Here is a 20,230-nt window from a genome sequence, read left to right on the forward strand (position 1 = left end):
TCCTTAGAATTTGTTGTTATAGTGTGCACTTTGTCCATACGCTATGGTTTACTAGGGGCATGTACATTTGATGATCACATGTTTGAGTTGCAGACCTTTTGTAATAGCATCGAATTTTCATCAATATAAAATTTTAAGCTATTTAAATTGGAATCTTAATCTTATTCTATTTGGTAAGAAATCATATAATTTTATTTTATTTTACTTATATATATTTTAATTTTAATTAAAATTGGAAAAAAATTGTAAGAAAAAATATAATAAACTATTTCAAAATTGCATATAATAAATCTAAATAAAAATTTTAAAAAATTTTTTAAAATTTTGTATTAGCGGGAGTTCTACATACCGACTTGTCCTTGCGTTGCTTGGAATGGTCAGATCAGATTGATTTTTTCCTTTTTATTTTAAATGAATTTAAATTTAAATTATTTTAAATTATAATTTAATTTTCATCGAATCAAGTTTCAAAAATTCAAATCGAACTTACGTTTGAAATTTATTTTGAATCAAATTTAAGATAAAATTATTTATCTTTCCAAAATTTCAAATCAATTTGAATATCACATATATTTTCAAGCTCAAACTTACGTCAATGATCGATGAAACCTAAACTGATGGAACTTAAGACAGCTAAATCAAGATCGAGCATGTTCTAGAATATAAGATATTCTAAAATCTATCATCTTAAGTTGTAGTAGTGAAGTTACTTATATTGCTTCGATACTAATTTCCACAAGAATTAGTTATTATATCGATATATAATATCACAATTCACACAGGAGCATACACAGATCTTGAATATTTGACATATCTGTGGAGGATATAGACATATGACGACTACATAAGCTTTGAAGGAAACCAATGGCAGCTACTTGGTGAGGAAATAGATAAGCAAGAAGAGGGCGACGAACGATGCGACAAGGGTTGCTGTTCGACGGCTTGATTTGGTCTCGAAAACCTGATGTGGAAAATAATATACAGATAAGCTGAGTGTTTGTTTAGTTTATTAGTGTGGGTGGTCAAAACTTTTAAGCTTTACCATCTTGAAGCGATCCACAGTTCCAGAAAGAATTCCTCTTGATGAATCCATATCAGTGCCCTGAGATATTAGATTCGTAAATTACGATAGAAAAGAAGGAATTATATACAGGGAAGACTCAGCTACATACCATGCGATCGAGAAGCCGGTTGTGACTCTCAACCTCTTCATGGATATCACCTGTCAGCTGTAAAAGGGAAAAGAATCATATTGTAAGCTGTAGACAAAATTTCAAGATTGGTTGTTCTAAAGTCTAGTTTGATACATCAGCCATGTATCAGATCAATTTCAATTGCCCTAAAGGATCTAGGATCTAGATGGAAATGGGATCCTGGTATCTGCGGCTACCCAGCCCGTCTAAGTTGGATTTTGGTGCCGAATTATCCTTAGCAATGGGGGTAAACCAAGAACCTACAAGTTCAGGTACCCATTTACCATCCAAAAGTGATAGTTCAAGTGGATCATTACGCAAGTTCGGGCAGTAATCAAAGATGCAAGTGGGCACCTAAGCCACTACCATCCCTAATCTCGGAGACTAACCGAATTCAATGCCTATGAAACTTCTAGTCTCTTAGTATTCTTCCTATACTTGCCATCATTTATCTACCCTTCTGTATTTTCCACCTATTTCTCTGTTAGTCCACTACATGCACCTTTAAAACAGTAGAGAATTTGGCAACTAATGACAAAAAACCAATCTTATAATCCTTTTTGTATCCAAATAGGTCATCGGGGATAAAACAACCTAGTATGTGTGTCTATGTGTGCTCACACATGCTCCTTGTAACGCTATAGAAATGAGATGGACAAAAACAATATGAAGGAGGAATCTCCCTATCTCCATATTTTTCCATTCTCAAGTTATTTGCATGAACGACAATGGTTGCAGTAAAATTTACTGTCTAAACCATTGCAGTAAAATCTACCATCTTGTACGTACCCTCTTCAAAATGTTAACTCTGTCTTGCAGTCCTTCAACAGCTAAGTCATTGTCATGCTCAGAAATTTCATGAGTTGAGTATTGTGAAGCTCGGAAGCCACCTTCTTCGATGCCATCAAAAAGAGCAGATCTAGTACCACGATAGTCCCTGCAATGGGTTGTGTTCCATAATATTCTAAAAAGAAATCATCATGGAGAATACATTGACAGCTAAGTGAGATTGGTTCGATGCAATAAATAATAGTGACTACCACTTGAAATCTAATGTATGTCATGCAGATATAATGAGAATTATCAAACACACAGCAAATGAATGAACAGGCTTCCAACAGAATCAAGAAGACACAAATATTATAAATATTTGTACAATATCATCAATCCCTCGACTAATAGAAAGACAAAATCCTATCCTTTCTTGAACTTAAGCTTATAATTTATTCCTGATTCAACTTGAGCTAAAAAATTGTATCAGTAACATACATTTAACCTCAATACAAAACCACGTCCAAGGGACACTGCTTCAGTTATTTGTGCTTAGTATGTGCAATAATCTAAATCAATGAGCGAGCAGGAATAAAGCTGAGCAATCAACAGGGAAAGGCTTCTTCAAGGAAAGTCCATTAGATCAGCCAATCTTTCTTCTTTTTTTTTTAAAAAAAAAATCAGATATAATCAAATTTCAAATAATTTCATCTTAATTTTAGCAAACTCTACCCTGTTAAGCTTTCTCTACCTTTTGTCCATCAATCTCCCTCATATTCTAGTCTTCTTAACAAAGTTGATTCTAATACAACTCAATTCATCCAGATTGAGATTGACAACCATGCAAAAAAACAAAAGAATAATAATAATTTCTTTATTGATGGGGCTGTAAAGGTTGTCATTTGCAACATATTTTGTGACCCAAATGACAATTCTGTAAGAGACACAAACTCCTAAAAGAGAGCAAGGGATGATACAATCTTGAAAGATTGTGTCTTGCCCCTAGGGCGTAGCACAGACGGTGGACGCATGGTATTGCTGGCGTAATGGTCAAGAGTCGATTCCCGGTGGTGATGACTTGAGGTTGATCCCTCCATATGCAACGCTTGTGTACCTGCATCAGCATGAACCTCCCTCCATATCCGTGAGGTTGGCACTAGAGGAGCAGTTGAGGTAGTAGATTTTTTTATTTTATTTTTTTTGAAAGATTGTGTCTTATGCAACATGCAACACAGTTGGACAAATAAAATTTAAAAAAAAACATTAAATGGCACAAACACAGTTGGAAAAATAAATTAAGCATGAAACAAGATTGCCATTCTATGATCAAGGAACTTGTCAGTCAAATCCAGATAATAGCAATAGTTGAGAACTAACCTTCTCGAATTCATTATAATAGTAATTTCTGACGAGATGGAAATCTTTTCTCCTCTAGCTTTCTTCACAGTCCTCCTCTGCCCAATTCGATATTTCAATAATGTTTCAGATCAGTCTGCAAATGGACCCAAAGAATTCGGCCACGAGATTAAGCGAATGTGTAATTCGATGGGGGAAAACTAGGGCTAGTAAAATAGATAGATCGGAGAATCTTATCGAATAATTCAGCAATAGAACGAATATTCAAATACGATTAAATCTGACATAGAAAAGAAGCAAGATCGCACAAACACGCGTAAATCTGACGAGATTTAACTGAAAATTTTAAGCGAAAGAACACAAAACCGAGGTCGATTCCTTGATTCAAAAGCATAAAGATTAATTAACCGTAAACAAGAATCGAAAGCAACAAACCTACCTTATTCCGATCGCGTCGCCAATCTCCGTGTATATTTCTATATGGATTCGAGATCGAGATCGAGATCGAGATCGAGAGGCTGAGAGGAAAGATATAATTAATAATCTTTTTCTCCGCACTTTTTTTTAATTAAAGCATCCTTTAGCCGTACGGGTAAATGAGGATGGACATCTCACCGTTCACATGGCTATTTACGAATCTTAAAGCGCTGAATCCGCATCTCTGAGCGTTGCTCGGACGCGACTCGCGGGTTGCTATATCTGGCAAGTTCGGTTCCCTTTTCTCAGCGAGGGTTCGTCTCCTCCTCTGTTCCCTATTTCCCTCTTTCCGCGGCGAGGCGATGGGCTGCGAAGGCGGCTTCCAGTCCTCCCCGGAGATGGAGCGGTTCCTCTGCGACCGGCTCCTCGATGGCGACCAGCCCATCTCTGAGCGCTTCAGGGCTCTCTTCTCTCTCGTAATCTCCGCGGCACTGGCCCTCGCGAGGCTCTAATTCGCGGTACATTCCAGTCATCATCTCTAGCTCTCGATTTTTTTTCACCTGCTAAGTTTTGGTTATTTTTTATATACATCGAGTCAGGTGATTGATTGGTTAGAATAGTTGCGTTGGAGTTATTCTCTTTTAGTCGAATCAGTCGAATCGGTGCTGCTTCGTTCTTGTAATTACTTCGCGTATCAATATCTGCTAAAATCATGCACGAAGTAGATTGATTCAACTTGCTAAATCCTGAGTTGGTGAATAAAAATCGAATGATCTAAAATATGGGAGCAATTGGCGACCTGTAGCGGAGTTAGCAGTGGTTTAGCGGTAGACGGAAGTTCTAAGTCTCGGAGGGAATAGAATAATTGAGTGCAATGGTAGCTGTTTATTTTGTGTTAGAAATGTTTTTAGTTGAAAAAATTCGTCATGCTGTTAAATGCTACTTCATTTCTGTGCATGAGAACCATTGGAACCCAGTTTCTGGAGTTCTTCCCTTTTTTTTTGGTCCATCCTTTGTCTGTACTTAACCATGATTGTGTGGTGTCATTAGTACCTCAAAGTCTTATATACATGATCTTGTCCCGGATTATTTGCAATTTATTGGTCATCTTTGAATATTAATACAACCCTAACCATATTTTTATTCTAGTGGTGCCACACGCCTGCTGCTTGAGACAGGAATATTTCTGATTTTATTTTTTAGCAATCTCTCACATTCATATTAACAAACTCATCTATGCTGCAATAAACATTGCTAGTGAATTTCAAAAGAATCATGACTTGGTAGAAAATTATTTTCTTGAATCTTGAAAATGCAAAGTAAGCAGGAGTGCATTTATTGTTATGCGGCAGTTTTCCCCCTCTATTGGTCGGTATTTGAAGGTTTCCAATTTGGTCACTAGTTCTGGCACCAAAGCTTGGAATGATAATTCCTTTTTCGTTATTGGATATTTTATTTCCATCATTTAGGGATGCATGGATGCCAGAGTAGAAAAAGTAAGTATGGTTAGTAGTTTAGACTTGGCCTCTAATGATGGTAGAGGGAGATTTATGTGTGTTCCTTCTCAGGTTCTTCCTTTATGTCAGTGATTGATGATTTAGTTTTCATAAAAAGGATGCTTGGAGCAATGTGTGTTTGTACTTTTGAACTCAGTTTTGCAGTGATCCAATTGTTGAAGGTTGTTGCTTGAATGCAATGGCAGGTAATTGATTTTGGCTAACCATATTCTTTATGCTCATTTCAGCTACAAGGGATTCTTCAAATTTGCTTGCGCATGAGGCAGCATTTGCTCTAGGTCAGATGCAGGATGTTGAAGCAATTCCTGCTCTTGTGGAAGTTCTAAAAGATCTTTCTTTACATCCAATTGTTCGTCATGAGGTTAACATTTTTCTTTAAATGCAGATTCTTTTTTATTTTTTATTTTTGCATCTCATTATCTTACTCATTAGTTCACTAACAATTAGGCAGCTGAAGCTCTCGGAGCAATTGGATTGAACCGCATGATACCAATCTTGGAAGAAAGCTTGACAAATGACCCTGCCCTGGAGGTGCAGGAGACATGTGAGTTAGCTATAAGACGAATTAAGGAACAAGAGAACATCAAGAATGATGACAAAGCATCATCTACAAAAATTTCTCCTTTTCTTTCAGTTGATCCAGCATTGCCTACTTCCCTTATCTCTTCAATTGACCAATTGAGGTGCAATATCATTGGTTTAATACTCTGGTAGTCTTAATTGAATTTCATCTCGATAACTGCTGTTTTGTTCTCGTTGAAGGGAAGTTCTCTTGAGCGAAGACAAGGGCATATATGAAAGGTATGCTGCGCTATTTGCTCTGAGAAATGATGGTGGGGATTCTGCGATCCATGCTATTGTTTCATCGTTAAATGCAGGAAGTGCCTTGCTACGTCATGAGGTATGCCTACTTTCTCTATATTGATATTCGCCGACAAAGGTTGTATTTCCTATACGTTTATTTGCATCTTGAAATATTGCTGGAGCAACAAGAAATATACTTTTCTTTCAAAGGGCGAGGAGTTTTGGTATGGGGTGCTGAGTATTGACAGCACCTTTTGGTTTGTTTACCAGACACTAAGAGATATATGAAGATATGAATTTGAACTGATTGTGTTATTTTTCTTGGTGTTTTGTGATACTGATGCATTATCTCTGTGTGTTTTATAATGGTAGATGCTTGAGAATTTAGATGATAAACCAGTGGTTTCTTCTTTGTTTTGTTATGCAGGTTGCATACGTCTTAGGTCAATTGCAGAATAGAATTGCTTCCTCTACACTATCTGATGTTCTAAAAAATGTGAATGAGCACCCAATGGTTAGACATGAAGCTGCTGAGGCCCTAGGTTCGATTGCAGGTATTTTTCTATTGACTCTACACTCGAACCTACACAAGAATGGATTCAAGGATATAAGTATACATCGTAGGAGCTCGAGCTTTTGGGATAAATGATTAGCCAATCAAATTTAGCAATGATATCTCTTTATTCATCACCATCTTAATTCCCCAGAGATGTTTAAATTGTTAGTTTATTTAATCTCCTCATTTTGATGCCCTTGTTTTCTTCTCTTGCTTCAGATAGTGAATGTGTTGCGCTTCTGAAGGAATTCACACGGGACTCAGATCCGATAGTTTCCCAGAGTTGTGAAGTTGCTTTGAGCATGCTCGAGTTCGAAAGATCTGGCAGGTCGTTTGAGGTAACGTCGAATATGAACTTAAAATCATGCTGTTTTTTTTAAATGAATTTTGTGGAAAATACAAAACTGGAAAACCTGAAGTATTTCATTCCTGTGCAGTATCTCTTTATGCAGAAGCCAGAAGTCCAGTGAAGCAAGGCCTTCATGTATGATGAGTAGTCACAGTGCATTACTTAAGTATATTTGAATCTGCAATCTCTGCTATCGAATTAGAAACTGGATTTATTTTTACAGTGTTTTTTGTTATTATTCGATGTCGTTGCATTGATTTGTATCATTTTCGACTTGTTTTTTTTTTTCAATCAGATTACAGTCGATTAGCTTTTTTGCCTGAGGAATCAAAATTTAATTAAAAAAATTTAAAAATCTCATATGTTTACCCTCGGCGAGTCGTGTTGGCGTGTACCGCGACGGTGCTGGCCTACGCTTAACGCGGGGCCATGGATACCGAGAAGTCCGTCGGAACCCTAAGCTTGTCCGACCACACGTTCGATTCGATGTAGGCCTTCGATACCTTCCCGGCCACCCATGTCATCTCTGGCCGCGCCGCCGGTTCCGCCTCCACGCACCGCAGCGCCACACGGATCAGCTTCTCCGCCGCCTCCAACGGGAAGGAGTCCCGCAGTCGCCGATCCACCCACCGCCTCACCCGCCCCTGGCGATCTGCTTTCTCCTCTTCTTCCTCTCTGCTATCCGTCCCCATCGCCTCCCGTGCTGTGTCGATGAGGGAGACCACGTCGAACTCCTTCCGCTGCTTGTCGTACCGGTACTTGAGTGGCTCGTCGCCGGACAGCAGTTCCAGGAGCACTACTCCAAAGGCGAACACGTCGGACCTACGGGAGATGGGCGCGCCGGCGATCACCTCCGGCGCGATGTACCCCCGTGTGCCTTCGATATGCTTCTGTCGCTCGCCCGGCCCTTTCCTCGTCGATGACGGCGAGGGAATTGGGGTAATTTCGCTCACTTTTTCCGCGAGTAGATCGGAGACCTCGCCCGCGAGATCTGCTGCGCCGAAATGACAGATCTTGGCTCGGAAACCGGGTTCGGTGACGATGATGGCGGAGCTAGTAACTCGATTGTGGACTCCGGCGGCCGCGGGGGAGTGGTGGTGGATGTACTCGAGACCTTGAGCGACGTCGGCCGCGACCTGGACGCGTGAGATCCAGGAGGCGAGCGGGGTGAAGCTAGGGTTCCGCGAGTTGCGAAGGCAGTCGGCGAGCCTTGCGCCGGGGATGTACTCGTAGACGAGGTAGACGTAGTCGTCCGCGGAGGATGCTCCGAGAAGGCGAGCGAGGCTGCTGTGATGGGATCTACCCAGGGCAGCGAGGCGGACGGCGAGGTCCTCGCGTTGGCGGCGGAGGGATTTCTGGATGACGACAACGTCCCGGCCGCGGAGGGTGCAGCGCCAGGCGGAGGAAGAGGCGCCAGGGAGGCGCTTGGCGAGGAAGTTGTTGGTGGCGGCGCAGAGCTCCGAGAAGGGGTAGAGGGTGGGGGCCTCTGGCAGGGACGAGCGGACTGAAGCGAGGCTGAGAGCGGAGGAAGAGGAGGATGTAAAAGTGTTGGAGGAGGAGGCGGTGCCTGAGGTAGGGGGTCGACGGACTCTCGGTCGGCTTCCAGGATCCGTAGGAGTCCCATTGGAGGAGGAAGCGGCACCGTAGGAGGAGGACGGCGGGGCACTGGAGGAGGCGGTGGCTCGCGATCTACGCCTGGATCCGGGTTCCGATGCCTCGATGGCAGCCCGAGACCCGCACATAGATCGCAAACATAGGATCGGGACGGCGGTGGAGACCGCGAAGACGACTTCGCCGGCGAAAGGGCAGCAGCAGGAGACAACGGCGGTGACGCCGCCGGCGAAGAGAAGGTCAATTGGGCAAGGATAATGTGTCGACTCGGTGTGCGTTCCCTTTATAAATATGTAAAAGCCCCTGTCGCGCACCCAAACAAAAAAAAACCTACCCGTCATTCTATTGGATGGAAATGGGATTAACGTGTGGGTCTCTATTCTGTTTGGTCAAGCCAAAGCACGCGAATCGTGTGCGTGGACGTTTCTCTAGCTCGTGGTTAGACTCGTGACTTGTTGTGTGAATGGATCTGAACTCGAGTCCAGCCCGACGAGCCGCATTTGGTGATTACGTGTTTAATATTTTAATTAGATTCAAATTATTAGTCGTTATTATCACGTGTTATTATAAAAGAAAAGAAGTACGAAAAATTACAGTAATTCAAGCGGAATTTAAAATAAATTTGAATTTGAATTTATTTGATTATTTAATTTTTTTTTATATTTAAAACATGTTAGTTTGGTTAGTGAATTTGATATTATATATTTTTAAAATTTTTTATAAGTTTGATAAAAAATTTATTGATAAATATAAAATTGAATATCACATCGGACGGTTCTGATGCATCTTATTGATTACCTGGCTTTCGCCCCGTCGCAGTTACCTTCCCTTCCCGTCGTTTCCGTTTCGTCCTGGTCGGTGGTTGAGGCGGAAGGAGGAATAGTGGAAGAAGAAGTCGCCGATCTGCCTCGTCGCGTCGAATTCGTCATCCCCGCTGGTCGTTGTCGTTCCACGCGTCCTCGCGCTGTTAGCCCTTGAGGAGATCCGTTCCAGGCGATCCCTCTCCGTCCGCCGGCGTCCTTTTTTCGGTAGAGCCCCAACAATCGGTGAGTCGAACTCTTAGAAACGTTCTTCAATCTGTTCGGAGTTGTTTTGTTTCAAGGAAAAGCTTGGATTTCGAGGAATTTTCACGAAGTAAAGGCTTAAGTAGGATTGTAATCCCAATTTGAAATTTTTGTTATTTGATTGCTGAGAAAGTAGTTCTACTCGCTCACGAGTTTAATCTCAATTTATTCGTTTGCAATTTCAGTTTCTTCAGTTCGATTCCCGTGTGCAAGTAGTTTTATTTGCTTATTGCAACAGTCGTAGCAATTAAATCTAATTGTTTGATAACTTTTTCCCACTCCGTTGGAACTTTTGTGTTAGATTCCGGAGGACTTCGGGCTCCAGGCCTTCGTGCCGGTGTTCGACGGCGAGTACTTCGGCTTCTGGCCACCGCCGGAATTGCCATGGATGGAATTAAAGAAATAATTAAGAGTTAATCCACATGAAACTGCAATTAAATCATCTGTGTACACAACTAAAACACAACACTGCAATATACATATTTGTCTCTTTGTTTACACAAAAAACAAAACTGCACACACTGTCTTTTACTGAATGATCATAAAACTTTAGAATCGAGTGTTTGACTAGTAGTTCTTTGACTGTTCGAACTGATGGGTACGTTGACTTGTTGCATGCATGAGACAGACATGGCTATCAAATGATTGCTGTCTGTCAGTTTCATGAAGTAGATTTCTTCAATTTACAACAGTTTCTTGTCATGATTTGGATTGTGATACTATTTAGTCCTCCTTTGTCTGCAAGGAAATTTGTTTATTTTTTAACAAACACTCTTTGATCCAATATACTGAGTTAGACCTAATAAGAATATTCATAAATGATCATTAATATCTGAAAGATAGATAATAACTAGGATTATCACACAGCATGAAACCTTAATAATCAACAGTTTTTTATTCATAATTCATAAATAATGTTGCTGAGTGAGTCACAGGTTCACAACCCAATCAAACATCATAACTTCACAAGCATGTCAAAACTGTTGTATACACAAACCAAAACAAAAAACAAAATGGAGCTATTCCACATAACTGGCATTATTATTACCTTCTGTACAAGATCCAACATAATATGAGGAAATTGGATGCCAAACTTTGACTTCCATGAAGGCTCGATATAATGGCAGTTCTGACCTTCAAGACCTTGAACAATCCTCAAATTCCAATTGGAGGCATTCATCATTCACCTTTAACCTGGCATGTGTAGGCAGAAAGGTAGAACTTACATAAATGGAGCAGCAGTTTCACTAGCTTTGAGTAAGTTAATTGGAATGTCAGGTTTTACATCTTCTGCACCGTCATTGTACAACGAGAGTAACCTTCTCTGAGTGAGTGTAAACTAGTCGATCAGTTCATGGAAGTCGCTAAATGGCTGAACAAACGGCCTTCGATTAGCAAGATACAAGAAACTCCTGGTGCAAGGTTAGATGGCACTCACATGGGTATCAAAGTCAGGGAGGGCTAATCAAATTGATGGCCAGGTTCCTCATCAATAGCAACACCTGCACATTGATGGTAGGAACTGTTATTTCTTTGCAGAATTAGGACAAACATGAGTCAATAATTGATGATGATATTATCCCTAAAGATGGAAGTTGCCACTTGGAAGTTCTTCTTTTTCAGCAGGAAACTATCAAGCAGATTATGGTGTGCCATAGACGAACTAAACTCTATGAAAGGTTATTTCACCTTATATTTTGATTGTATCTACATATCTTTTTGGATGTTCTAAAGTAATTGATAATCACTCTATACAAGCATAAAATCACAGTGGATGGTGAGAATCAAATCAAAGACGATAGATCATAGATATATATAAAATGATAACCATTGCAGATTAAATAAGGGTAATAATTTCCTTGTTAGTGAAATTAATCACTAAGATGAAGCATAATGAAGATTGCATACTGTTTCAACATCAATTGGATCCATCTCCTTCAGTTTTTCCAAATGACCAGTACTGCTAGGATCAAAGACACTTCCAAGAAAGTAGTATACCCGAGCGAAATCTGGCATAACTGTATCAAACATAAATTAAGATGAGAAAGCAATCAAGAGAAAGGGAAAGGTTAGCATGCATAAAATTAATACTAAACAGTTTTTAGATATCATATTGAGAGGATTGTGTTAGACCCAACATAAAACTTATGCTAGGAACCGCATGAGCATCGACATCAACACCAACCACCCCATGAACCTAACCCAAATAATTGGAACTCATGGCTTATTGATCTTGTAGTAGTTAGTGTGATTTCACATGGACAATTCACCTCCATAAAAGGATAAATGGTATTTCTCAAGCCTCCTTAAAGTCTCTCTATTTTCTGTTTACATCAAAAAGCCCTTGCAGCTGATGTGATTTCTGTGTTAATTGGATAAGCTAGTAGCCTAGATAATGCATTGTGGAAAAAGTAAGAGCTCACCATGCAGAGCTGTGGCATGATTGTCTTGATGCAGATTCAGAATTTGGCCAGGCAGTAGGGCTGATTGTGCTACTAGAACAATTATTTGCAGCTGTTACTCCAGCAGGTCCCATATTGTCTGCAAAGTGACAACTTAATCATTTGAAAAAGAAAGGTCAAGCTACTAAAGGTAGAGTAAGGATCAAACCTGTTGTGGAAGGAGATGCATTGACAGGAAGGGGGGAACTTTGAACCTTAGAAAGCATTGGAATACTGGTGGTAGATTTTCTAGGCGTGGAAGATGTATCCATTGCAAGAGCATTACCAGGTTCAAGTAAACAGGAAAGTTGTAGAGGAGTAGTTCCAGGAAGTACCTGTTGAGCTGCAGTTCCAGAAAATATGTGAGTTGGATTACAGGATGAAATCTGAGAATTCAGATGAACAAGTCTGACCATTTTTAGGGGCTTTCTGTGGATATGGATGAGCTGCTTTCCGCTTGGGTCGAGGTGGAGGAACATGCTCACTTGTACCACTCTTCTGAACCTTCAGAAAGTATTTTTGTGCATGGCTCCTTATCTGCAATAAAACCCTTTTAAATCATGGATTCTGACAATAAACTGCATCTGAAGTAGGTTACTCAGGGAGAATGGAGACCTTGAGGTAAGGAATAAATAAAAGAAATCAATTGCAGAACCAACAAACTAAATCCTAAAATTTGATCCTTTTAATATAATGAAAATTTGTTCTTCAATGGCATATGATACATGGTAAGCAAATAGAAAGAAAGAAGCTTATAGGACAGAGAAGTAAGATAAGTTGTGTATCTGTTTTACTCCTCATTGTCTTTTCTTGCCATTTGCATAAACTTATGAATGAGATATCTCCAGATTACCTGGATAACTGTCTTGCTGCCAACAAAGGCTTCTATCTTCTTCCAGTCACGATCAAAACTGCAAATCCAAAAGATAAACATTAATGAGTACTAAAGTATTTTGCAATACATCAAAATTTCATATGTAAATAGGTTTAAACTGTGACATGATGCTCCTATGCATTAAACATGCTAGGAAATATTTAAGGTCTGACAATATGCATACTTTAGATGAGAAGTCATGTCATATGAGAATTATCCTTCTTCAACAAAAGGTGGATTCCACCACCCTAATGTTTCCACACGATTGACCCTATGATCATCTATGAAAAAGTAAATCGAGAAACTGTAGTTGGTCACGACGGAGAGGGCATTCCCTCGGTTTTGTCGAGATTTGACCCTTACCCACTTCAACAAGTCTACCTCGTCGTAACCAACTCAACTATGCCCTCGAAGGCGAGAATTATCCACACTAACATAAAGAGGAACAACTGATGCACTTGTACAACTAGAGAAAAGTCAGAATCTTAATAAAAACAGCAGAAATAGCCCACGATCTAACCAGACTCTTTGTTTCCTGCAAGGATTCCAAAATTTCCATAACCAACCAAGAAGATATCAATTTCTGTTAGGGTAGGCACATCCTTGAGAAGCACCAGATCCGATTTGCAGAAATACAAATCAAGCCATAAAATTTGGCTCCAATCATAAGAAAACCACAGGAAAGGGAAAGAACAAGAGACAATCCAATCGAAAGCATGGAATTTTCTTACAGTTGGAGGGCTTCAAGGAACTTGTCGTGCTCCTGCTCAGTCCAGCTCTCTCGGGACTTGGTGATTATGTAGGGCTTGCGTATCTTCTTGCTGGGGTCGTCCTCGACCGAGGGGGAGATCCCGGGGAGGGCCATGGGTGTGGGCCCAGGTAGGTCGGGCTCGGGCGGGAAGAAGACCGATGGCGACGCTACTTCTCTCCTGCCGCTTCCGCCTTCTGCTGCTCCTGGGAAAGCAGACACCGTAAACGGGAAGGGAGAAGGCGTGGACTTTGGGATCGTGGTGTGGCTGATGGCGGCGGCGGCGGCCGTGGTCGGAGTCGTCTCGAGCTGTGGATGTGGCGCCGCGGCTGGGCGCGCCCACAAATTTAATGGGGTTTTTGGGTGGCTAAGAATTTTGGAAGTAGGCATGGACACGTGGCGAGACTTAAGAGGCACTATGCGAAAGAAACCATGAAATTATGCGTGTTTTTTTTTCAACAATAATGTGGACCCGCTGCGGACAGACGCATATAAACTTGACACTGAGGACGCGCGTTTGATGGGTATCAGATGAGTTTATTATATAAAATAAATAAAATTCGAATTATCATTATTTTTATTAAAAAAATATTTTTTTAACATCAAAATAGCACACCTAATATATTTTGTTTCCATCCTAAAAATATAAAAAAAAATATTTCAATTTAATTAAAATTACTATATAAAAAATAGATTTTTATCAATTAACTTAAAATTAGTCAAACATAATTAAACGGTAAATTGGAGAAATATTTTTTAAAAATAAAACTATTTTAATTTAATCATAATATTAACTAAATTTGTAAAAAATAGTTTGATAAAAAAATACTTCTATGTATAATAATTTTGAAATTAATTTACTTTAATATGTCGTAACATTTATTTATTTATTTAAAAAATGGTTTTTTATATATTAATTTATTTGTTAATTTTTTTTGTAAATAATTCAAAAGGTTTCTGGACTAATCGTTGACTAGATCTAGAAAGTCAAACTTCCGTTTAGTTGACTTACTAATGGAACTGAGCTGCTCCTCCAAGTTGGCCACTGTGTTGTGGCAATGGCGTCTTCTCTATCTTCTCTCCTCCTCCCCCGCCTCGCCTCTTCTTCCTCTCTCTCTTCGCCTACAGTTACCGATTCGCAGGTCCACTTCGCTGCGCTTCACCCCTCCGTCGCACCGAGGCGGTCCTCCTCCTCCTCGCTATCTTCTCGCGGCTATGGCGGTCGACCTTTCGTCGTCGGCAGGAGGCCGACGATCGCCGCTGTTCACAACTTTTCCGCCCCCATCATCTCTCCTAGCGATCAATGGGGGAACTGGACGGCTCTGTTCGCAGCTGGGGCCTTCGGAATCTGGTTCCTCCCCGATTCCTTCCTCGATCCAGAGAGTTTATTTCACCTAAAATTGCTGTTTTTTTTTAATTTACTGGAATGCCTATTTGGGGGCTTTTATAGGTCGGAGAAGACCAAGCTTGGCAGCGCTCTGAGCGGCGCGCTGGTGAGCACTTTGGTCGGCCTGGCGGCGAGTAGCGCGGGGATCGTCGCCCCAGATGCGGCCGCCTACCGTGTGGTGCTCGAGTTCCTGCTCCCTGTAGCTGTGCCGCTGCTTCTCTTCAACGCCGACCTACGCCGCGTGCTCAAGTCGACCGGAGCTCTCCTTATCGCTTTCTTGGTGGGATCTGGCACGTTGCGTTGTCCTGATGACTTTGTTTTTCTAATCTTGTTTCTGTATCGATCTTAGTTTGGTCTCATTCTCATTTCGTCTTTAGCTTGTTTTTAGATCTTCTATAAGAAATTACAAATGTTATGTGTTCCGGCCGGATGTCGTGGAGCAAGTCACTAGTCAACAAATCTCCACCTCACACACAGTTAGTCCTACCGGCAAAGGAACTTGAGAAGAAGCTGAACGAACTTTCAGATTAGTCAGGTGTCGGAGATTCTCCATAAGATCACTCCGACGCTCAAATCAATATCGAAGAAGAAGAAGAATCAAAATGAGAAGCATATGAAATTGCTGAGGCTGAGGAGGTGAGAGTTTTTCATACTTTCGATAGGGTTTATATACTTATGAGAAGGAATATCCACGTTGGTTTGGGGGTGGACATCGGGGCTGAGAGGACATGGCTGCTAGATGGCCCTGACATGAGGCATTTGAGAGACCAAGTCTGTCAATCTCATAACCGTCCTGTGGTTTGACAGTATTGATTATTCTTATCTTTGGCTATAGGTGCAGACACGAGGGGTTCTAAGGAATTGGGTCTGACAACCTCGTAACTGTCCTGATCCTTTGGTAGGGCTTGCACGCTTGAAGGATTTTGGCAGCTTCTGGGTCAGAGGTGGCCAAGAGAAGTCGAGATGATCGAGATCGAGATGGTCGAGATCGGGATGGCCGAGAGGCTGAAATGGTCGAGGTCGGGAAAGTCGAGAGACGGAGATGATCGAGGTTGGGATGGCCAAAAGAGAGACTGAGATGGTCGAGGTCGAGATGACTGAGAGACTGATATGATTGAGGTTGGGATGGCCCAGAGACCTAGAGACCAAGATGGTCAAGGTTGGGATGACCGAGGAACCGAGAAACCTAGATACCAAGATGGTCGAGGTCGGGATGGCCGAGAGAGAGACCGAGATGGTCGAGGTTAGGTAGCCGAGAGACCGATATGGTCGAAGTCGGAATGGTCTCCGAGATGGTCCGAGAGATCGAGATGTCGAAGGCTGGAATGGCCAAGAGGCTGAGATGATACAGGTCGGGATGAGAGCACTAGTCCACCTAAGATTGACTATTAACTTTCTGACTTAACACATCGGCCCGCTTCTTGACCTTCGCTACCACGTAAGGCTAATTAAGATCCACCACATCACTATGTTTTCGATAATTCAAACTGTAGCAACTCGTCGAATGAAATTACTTAGGCACATTTCAAATGACAACATTTGATGAGACAGGTAATTGGCTAGATCAACTAGCCATCTCCATAATTATGTTCTACTCAACTCTTTCAGACATACACATACACTTTCTTATCATACTTATTCCCTGAATTTAGAATGTCAATTGGGCTTATGTAGTTGTTGAATTCCTTATTTATTTACTGTCTTTGATCATTGTTTCTTACACATCTGATTAAAGTTTCTAAGTCTATTCATATTGCTGTATGCAGTTGCCACAACAATTGGCACCATAGTAGCATACCTTTTAGTTCCCATGCGATCACTTGGATCTGATAGTTGGAAGATTGCAGCCGCTTTGATGAGCAGACATATTGGTGGAGGTATGATTTGAGAACAATTGCAAGGTTATCATATTTTTCTCTCAGCTCAAATATTCAACAAAGAAAGATCAATTTAGGAAGATAAAAGTTGTACAGCTTCCTAGACACTGTTTGAATTTTGGTGCAAATAAGTGTCTTTGGTCTGAGATGAATGAATTTGTATTCACATGTAAATTGAATTGACATACTTAGAATATCTCTCAATTATTCATACTCCATCAGTCCGAGCATACAACTAGTGGAGAAAATGATTGGATGTGTTTAGACTAGATAATAATCTTGTAGTTCAAATAATTGTTTAGCTGTGATACGCCAAGCTTCTTTACATTGTTTTAATTAACCTGATTTTCCATTATGATTCAGTTTCTATATTTTGTATCATCTCCTATGAGATGAAGTTGAGATGAACAATCTTAAGATGCCAAATTAAATGGTGCTTTGCAATTTCTTGAACCAAGTACATTACCTGAAACAATGTCTCAATTTGATTGCAGCTGTTAATTATGTTGCTGTTTCAGAGTACTTTGGTGTTTCTCCTTCAGTTTTAGCAGCAGGATTAGCTGCAGACAACGTTATATGTGCAGTATATTTTACATCTCTTTTTGCATTAGCCTCTAAAATACCTGCTGAAGCTGCTTTCTCTACTAATGGTATGCTCTTTTACACACATTTTCATGATCTTTTATCTTTTTCCTTCCACAATTTCGAAACCGGGCTCGTATTAATAGGTTTACTTAATAAACCATTAACATTTACTGTCTTTGAGATATGAATGGGAAAGAATGGCATTTGACAAAATTAGTTTCTAGCTGCTTCATGTGATTGAATAACATTTTAGTGAAATGCAATATGCTATGAACAAATCAGTCGCAAACTATGAATGGTTGTTCCTTGTGGTCTCCGCGAACCATCTGATAATAAGCAAGTAACTACATGTTGGTACTTAAATGTCTACTATCTACTATAATTGCAAGAATCAAAGTTTATAGGATGTCAAGAGAAGCAAAATTTGGTTTTGTAAATGATAAAGTCTTTAACTTTGCAGATGCTCAACTCCTCTCTGAGAATAAAGAAGGAAATAAGCTACCTGTCTTGCAAAGTGCTACAGCATTGTTTGTTTCATTTGCAATCTGCAAAGCGGCTACTTCTATAACAAAGTATTTTGGCATTCAAGGAGGAAATCTTCCTTGCATAACAGCAATAGTTGTGGCCTTGGCAACCTTGTTCCCATCACAACTGGGTAGCCTATCTCCTGCAGGTCAAGCGATGGCTCTGATTCTGATGCAGGTAAAATTACATGCTAAATATTTGCATGATTTGGGGATGATAATAGGCCTCTTTATCATTTGTCCTGTGATGTGCAATACTCAATGATGTACTCAAGTATCAACAAGCAACAATGTTCATGGTTCCTCTTCGTCGTATATCTTATGCATGCAATGATTATGGTAGTTTCACCTGTAGGCTGGAAAGCATGAACAGAATGACTCTCATAATCTCAAAACTAGATTTTAAAATGTTCATAAAGAACAGCATTTCCTAGATTACCATCAGTCACTTCGATCATGAGCTGAAGCTGATTATTTTGAGGTCATGGTCTGCATGAATCAGCCTTGACACTATTAATCTGCAATAAATTTAGATTTGCTTCTCACCAGACACATAATTGATAAAGCTTTTGTCAGTTCTACCCTCATCTCTGTATTCATGTTTCTAGTTTCCTATGAAGTAACTTGTCCTCTCCGTTCTATGCACAATACAATTTATTTCTAGCCGTCAAAATTACACTTTCAAGCATAGTTTTTAACTTCGTTAATCGTCCAATTGCAATGCTAAAACTGCATTTTCTGGTGATAGGTGTTCTTTGTAGTTATTGGAGCCAATGGTAGTATTTGGAATGTGATTAACACAACACCTAGCATCTTTGCATTTGCTTCTATCCAAATAGCTGTGCATCTTGCCATAATTCTTGGAGTTGGACGATTGCTCGGCCTTGAGAAGAAGTTGCTGCTGATAGCCTCGAATGCCAATGTCGGAGGCCCTACCACAGCCTGCGGGATGGCGACCGCCAAGGGCTGGAGCTCTTTAGTGGTTCCTGGGATCCTTGCAGGCATCTTTGGGATTGCAATAGCAACCTTTCTTGGCATTGCGTTCGGGGCTTATGTCCTCCAGAAGCTGTAGCACTTCCAAATGTTAGGCAATGCCACAGTTTCAAAAGGCTAATGCATGATCTTTCTCTGTAGGCTGAGACTCCTCCCTCGTCATTCTTCAGCATTGAATTTCCAGATAAACACGAGGAGCATTATAACGACTCGACGAGTTGAAATTCGATGCTGCCATAACTTATCCTTTCCTCTTCTGGTTTCTCTGTTATTTCTCCTGCTTCATCTGCTAAATTGTTCTTTGTAAAACTTCATTAAAAATTGGTCTCCTGCCACAAGATTGCTTTGGCTGCCATTGCAAAAGTGTTAGTTTGTCTCAAAATTTTCTTCTCTTGTGCTTAATTCCAAGTTTCCAACTTTATAGTTGAGGCACAACTATGCATAAATAGGTTTCTAAACTATCTTCTAGATTTCAATCTCAGGTTGTGATACATGTGACGTTGGACACTATACCAAGTGAGCTGCAAACTGTTTGAGGAAATGCCTGACAGAACCATAAGAGGGCGAACTGTAAGTGTTCGTGTAAATGCCTGAGAAAATCTTATAGTTTTTGAGGATCCTTGTGGCCTCTGTTCACGCTCGTCGAATTTTGTTTGAACATTTTCAGTTTATTTAGTAGTTTGCAAAAAACTATCTCACCAATTTGCCCTCGGAGCTATGATATAATGATAAAATACTTTTGTAATTAATTAAATATCTATTGGTTAATTTTTAATTATTATGCATCGTAGATTAATTTTTTCTAATTATATATATATAAAATATCGGAAAGAATTATATATACTTTGTAAAATGAAGTGGAAGGAAATAAAAAAGAAAACTAAAATAAATAATTATTTCAATAAAAAAATAAAATTTTTAAATTGGAGTAAATAATTAATTATTACCGCTCGTGTTAAAACTTTGGCGGGAAATTAAATAACGATCTCGCCTCTCAACGCAGCTTGTCAAGTCACGACTCCCGACGCGAAACCTCTTCCAGCCACGAAATGATTCCCTCGGACAATACGGACCATGTCAAGGTTCCATCGTCCGGATCCCGTGCCCACTCCGGCACAGGAACTCACCGTCCTAACCGATGCCGACGCAAAATGACGACAGCC

The 20,230-nt window shown here is 40.4% G+C and overlaps 5 protein-coding genes across 6 annotated transcripts; 2 read left to right on the plus strand and 3 right to left on the minus strand.

Moving 5' to 3' along the window:
* Nucleotides 1-728: 728 nt before the first annotated feature.
* On the minus strand, nucleotides 729-3,838 carry LOC141840789 (bet1-like SNARE 1-1). 2 transcript variants are annotated; one of them, XM_074728856.1, is made up of 6 exons: nucleotides 3,760-3,838; nucleotides 3,342-3,456; nucleotides 1,983-2,130; nucleotides 1,173-1,229; nucleotides 1,043-1,102; nucleotides 729-961 (listed from the first exon to the last, which is right to left on the minus strand). In XM_074728856.1, exons 2-6 carry the CDS (start codon nucleotides 3,353-3,355, stop codon nucleotides 872-874), a joined length of 369 nt encoding a protein of 122 aa, XP_074584957.1. In that variant the 5' UTR covers nucleotides 3,356-3,456; nucleotides 3,760-3,838; the 3' UTR covers nucleotides 729-871. The 2 variants fall into 2 exon arrangements, with proteins under 2 accessions (XP_074584957.1, XP_074584958.1); XM_074728857.1 differs by having other exon boundaries at nucleotides 3,342-3,418; nucleotides 3,760-3,832.
* A 223-nt stretch (nucleotides 3,839-4,061) lies between these two features.
* Nucleotides 4,062-7,204, plus strand: LOC141840564 (deoxyhypusine hydroxylase-B-like). Its single transcript, XM_074728600.1, is given in 8 exon segments — nucleotides 4,062-4,208; nucleotides 4,211-4,255; nucleotides 5,482-5,615; nucleotides 5,702-5,937; nucleotides 6,017-6,155; nucleotides 6,486-6,612; nucleotides 6,834-6,952; nucleotides 7,052-7,204. Coding segments are annotated over 8 exon segments (942 nt in total). The 5' UTR covers nucleotides 4,062-4,099; the 3' UTR covers nucleotides 7,085-7,204.
* Nucleotides 7,205-7,265: 61 nt separating this feature from the next.
* LOC141840563 (protein LYK5) lies at nucleotides 7,266-8,813 on the minus strand. The gene has a single exon (XM_074728599.1). It carries the CDS (start codon nucleotides 8,703-8,705, stop codon nucleotides 7,380-7,382), a length of 1,326 nt encoding a protein of 441 aa, XP_074584700.1. The 5' UTR covers nucleotides 8,706-8,813; the 3' UTR covers nucleotides 7,266-7,379.
* A 2,032-nt stretch (nucleotides 8,814-10,845) lies between these two features.
* LOC141839040 (protein REVEILLE 6-like) lies at nucleotides 10,846-13,896 on the minus strand. The gene is given in 9 exon segments (XM_074726690.1): nucleotides 10,846-11,094; nucleotides 11,096-11,140; nucleotides 11,547-11,656; nucleotides 12,062-12,090; nucleotides 12,092-12,179; nucleotides 12,249-12,422; nucleotides 12,493-12,616; nucleotides 12,933-12,990; nucleotides 13,685-13,896. Coding segments are annotated over 9 exon segments (795 nt in total). The 5' UTR covers nucleotides 13,819-13,896; the 3' UTR covers nucleotides 10,846-11,061.
* Nucleotides 13,897-14,759: 863 nt separating this feature from the next.
* Nucleotides 14,760-19,416, plus strand: LOC141840878 (uncharacterized). Its single transcript, XM_074728967.1, has 6 exons — nucleotides 14,760-15,052; nucleotides 15,152-15,378; nucleotides 16,855-16,965; nucleotides 17,460-17,615; nucleotides 18,011-18,252; nucleotides 18,823-19,416. The coding sequence occupies exons 1-6, from the start codon at nucleotides 14,760-14,762 to the stop codon at nucleotides 19,144-19,146; spliced, it is 1,353 nt and encodes a 450-aa protein (XP_074585068.1). The 3' UTR covers nucleotides 19,147-19,416.
* The last annotated feature ends 814 nt before the right edge of the window (nucleotides 19,417-20,230 follow it).

The sequence above is a fragment of the Curcuma longa genome, chromosome 11, assembly GCF_044706935.1.
Source record: "Curcuma longa cultivar G26 ecotype Majalengka, Jawa Barat chromosome 11, ITB_CL_G26_1.1, whole genome shotgun sequence".
In the NCBI taxonomy this organism is placed as follows: domain Eukaryota; kingdom Viridiplantae; phylum Streptophyta; class Magnoliopsida; order Zingiberales; family Zingiberaceae; genus Curcuma; species Curcuma longa.

Excerpts from the sequence above, each read along its gene's own strand:
- LOC141840789 (XM_074728856.1), bottom strand. Across the intron at positions 1,230-1,982 it reads GAGTTAACATTTTGAAGAGG|CTGACAGGTGATATCCATGA; the intron begins GTACGTACAAGA and ends TCCCTTTTACAG. Across the intron at positions 1,103-1,172 it reads ACCGGCTTCTCGATCGCATG|GGCACTGATATGGATTCATC; the intron begins GTATGTAGCTGA and ends CTAATATCTCAG.
- LOC141840563 (XM_074728599.1), bottom strand. The coding sequence starts at position 8,705 with ATGTGCGGGTCTCGGGCTGCCATCGAGGCATCGGAACCCGGATCCAGG.
- LOC141840878 (XM_074728967.1), top strand. The coding sequence starts at position 14,760 with ATGGCGTCTTCTCTATCTTCTCTCCTCCTCCCCCGCCTCGCCTCTTCT. Across the intron at positions 15,053-15,151 it reads GCTGGGGCCTTCGGAATCTG|GTCGGAGAAGACCAAGCTTG; the intron begins GTTCCTCCCCGA and ends GGGCTTTTATAG. Across the intron at positions 16,966-17,459 it reads GAGCAGACATATTGGTGGAG|CTGTTAATTATGTTGCTGTT; the intron begins GTATGATTTGAG and ends ATTTGATTGCAG.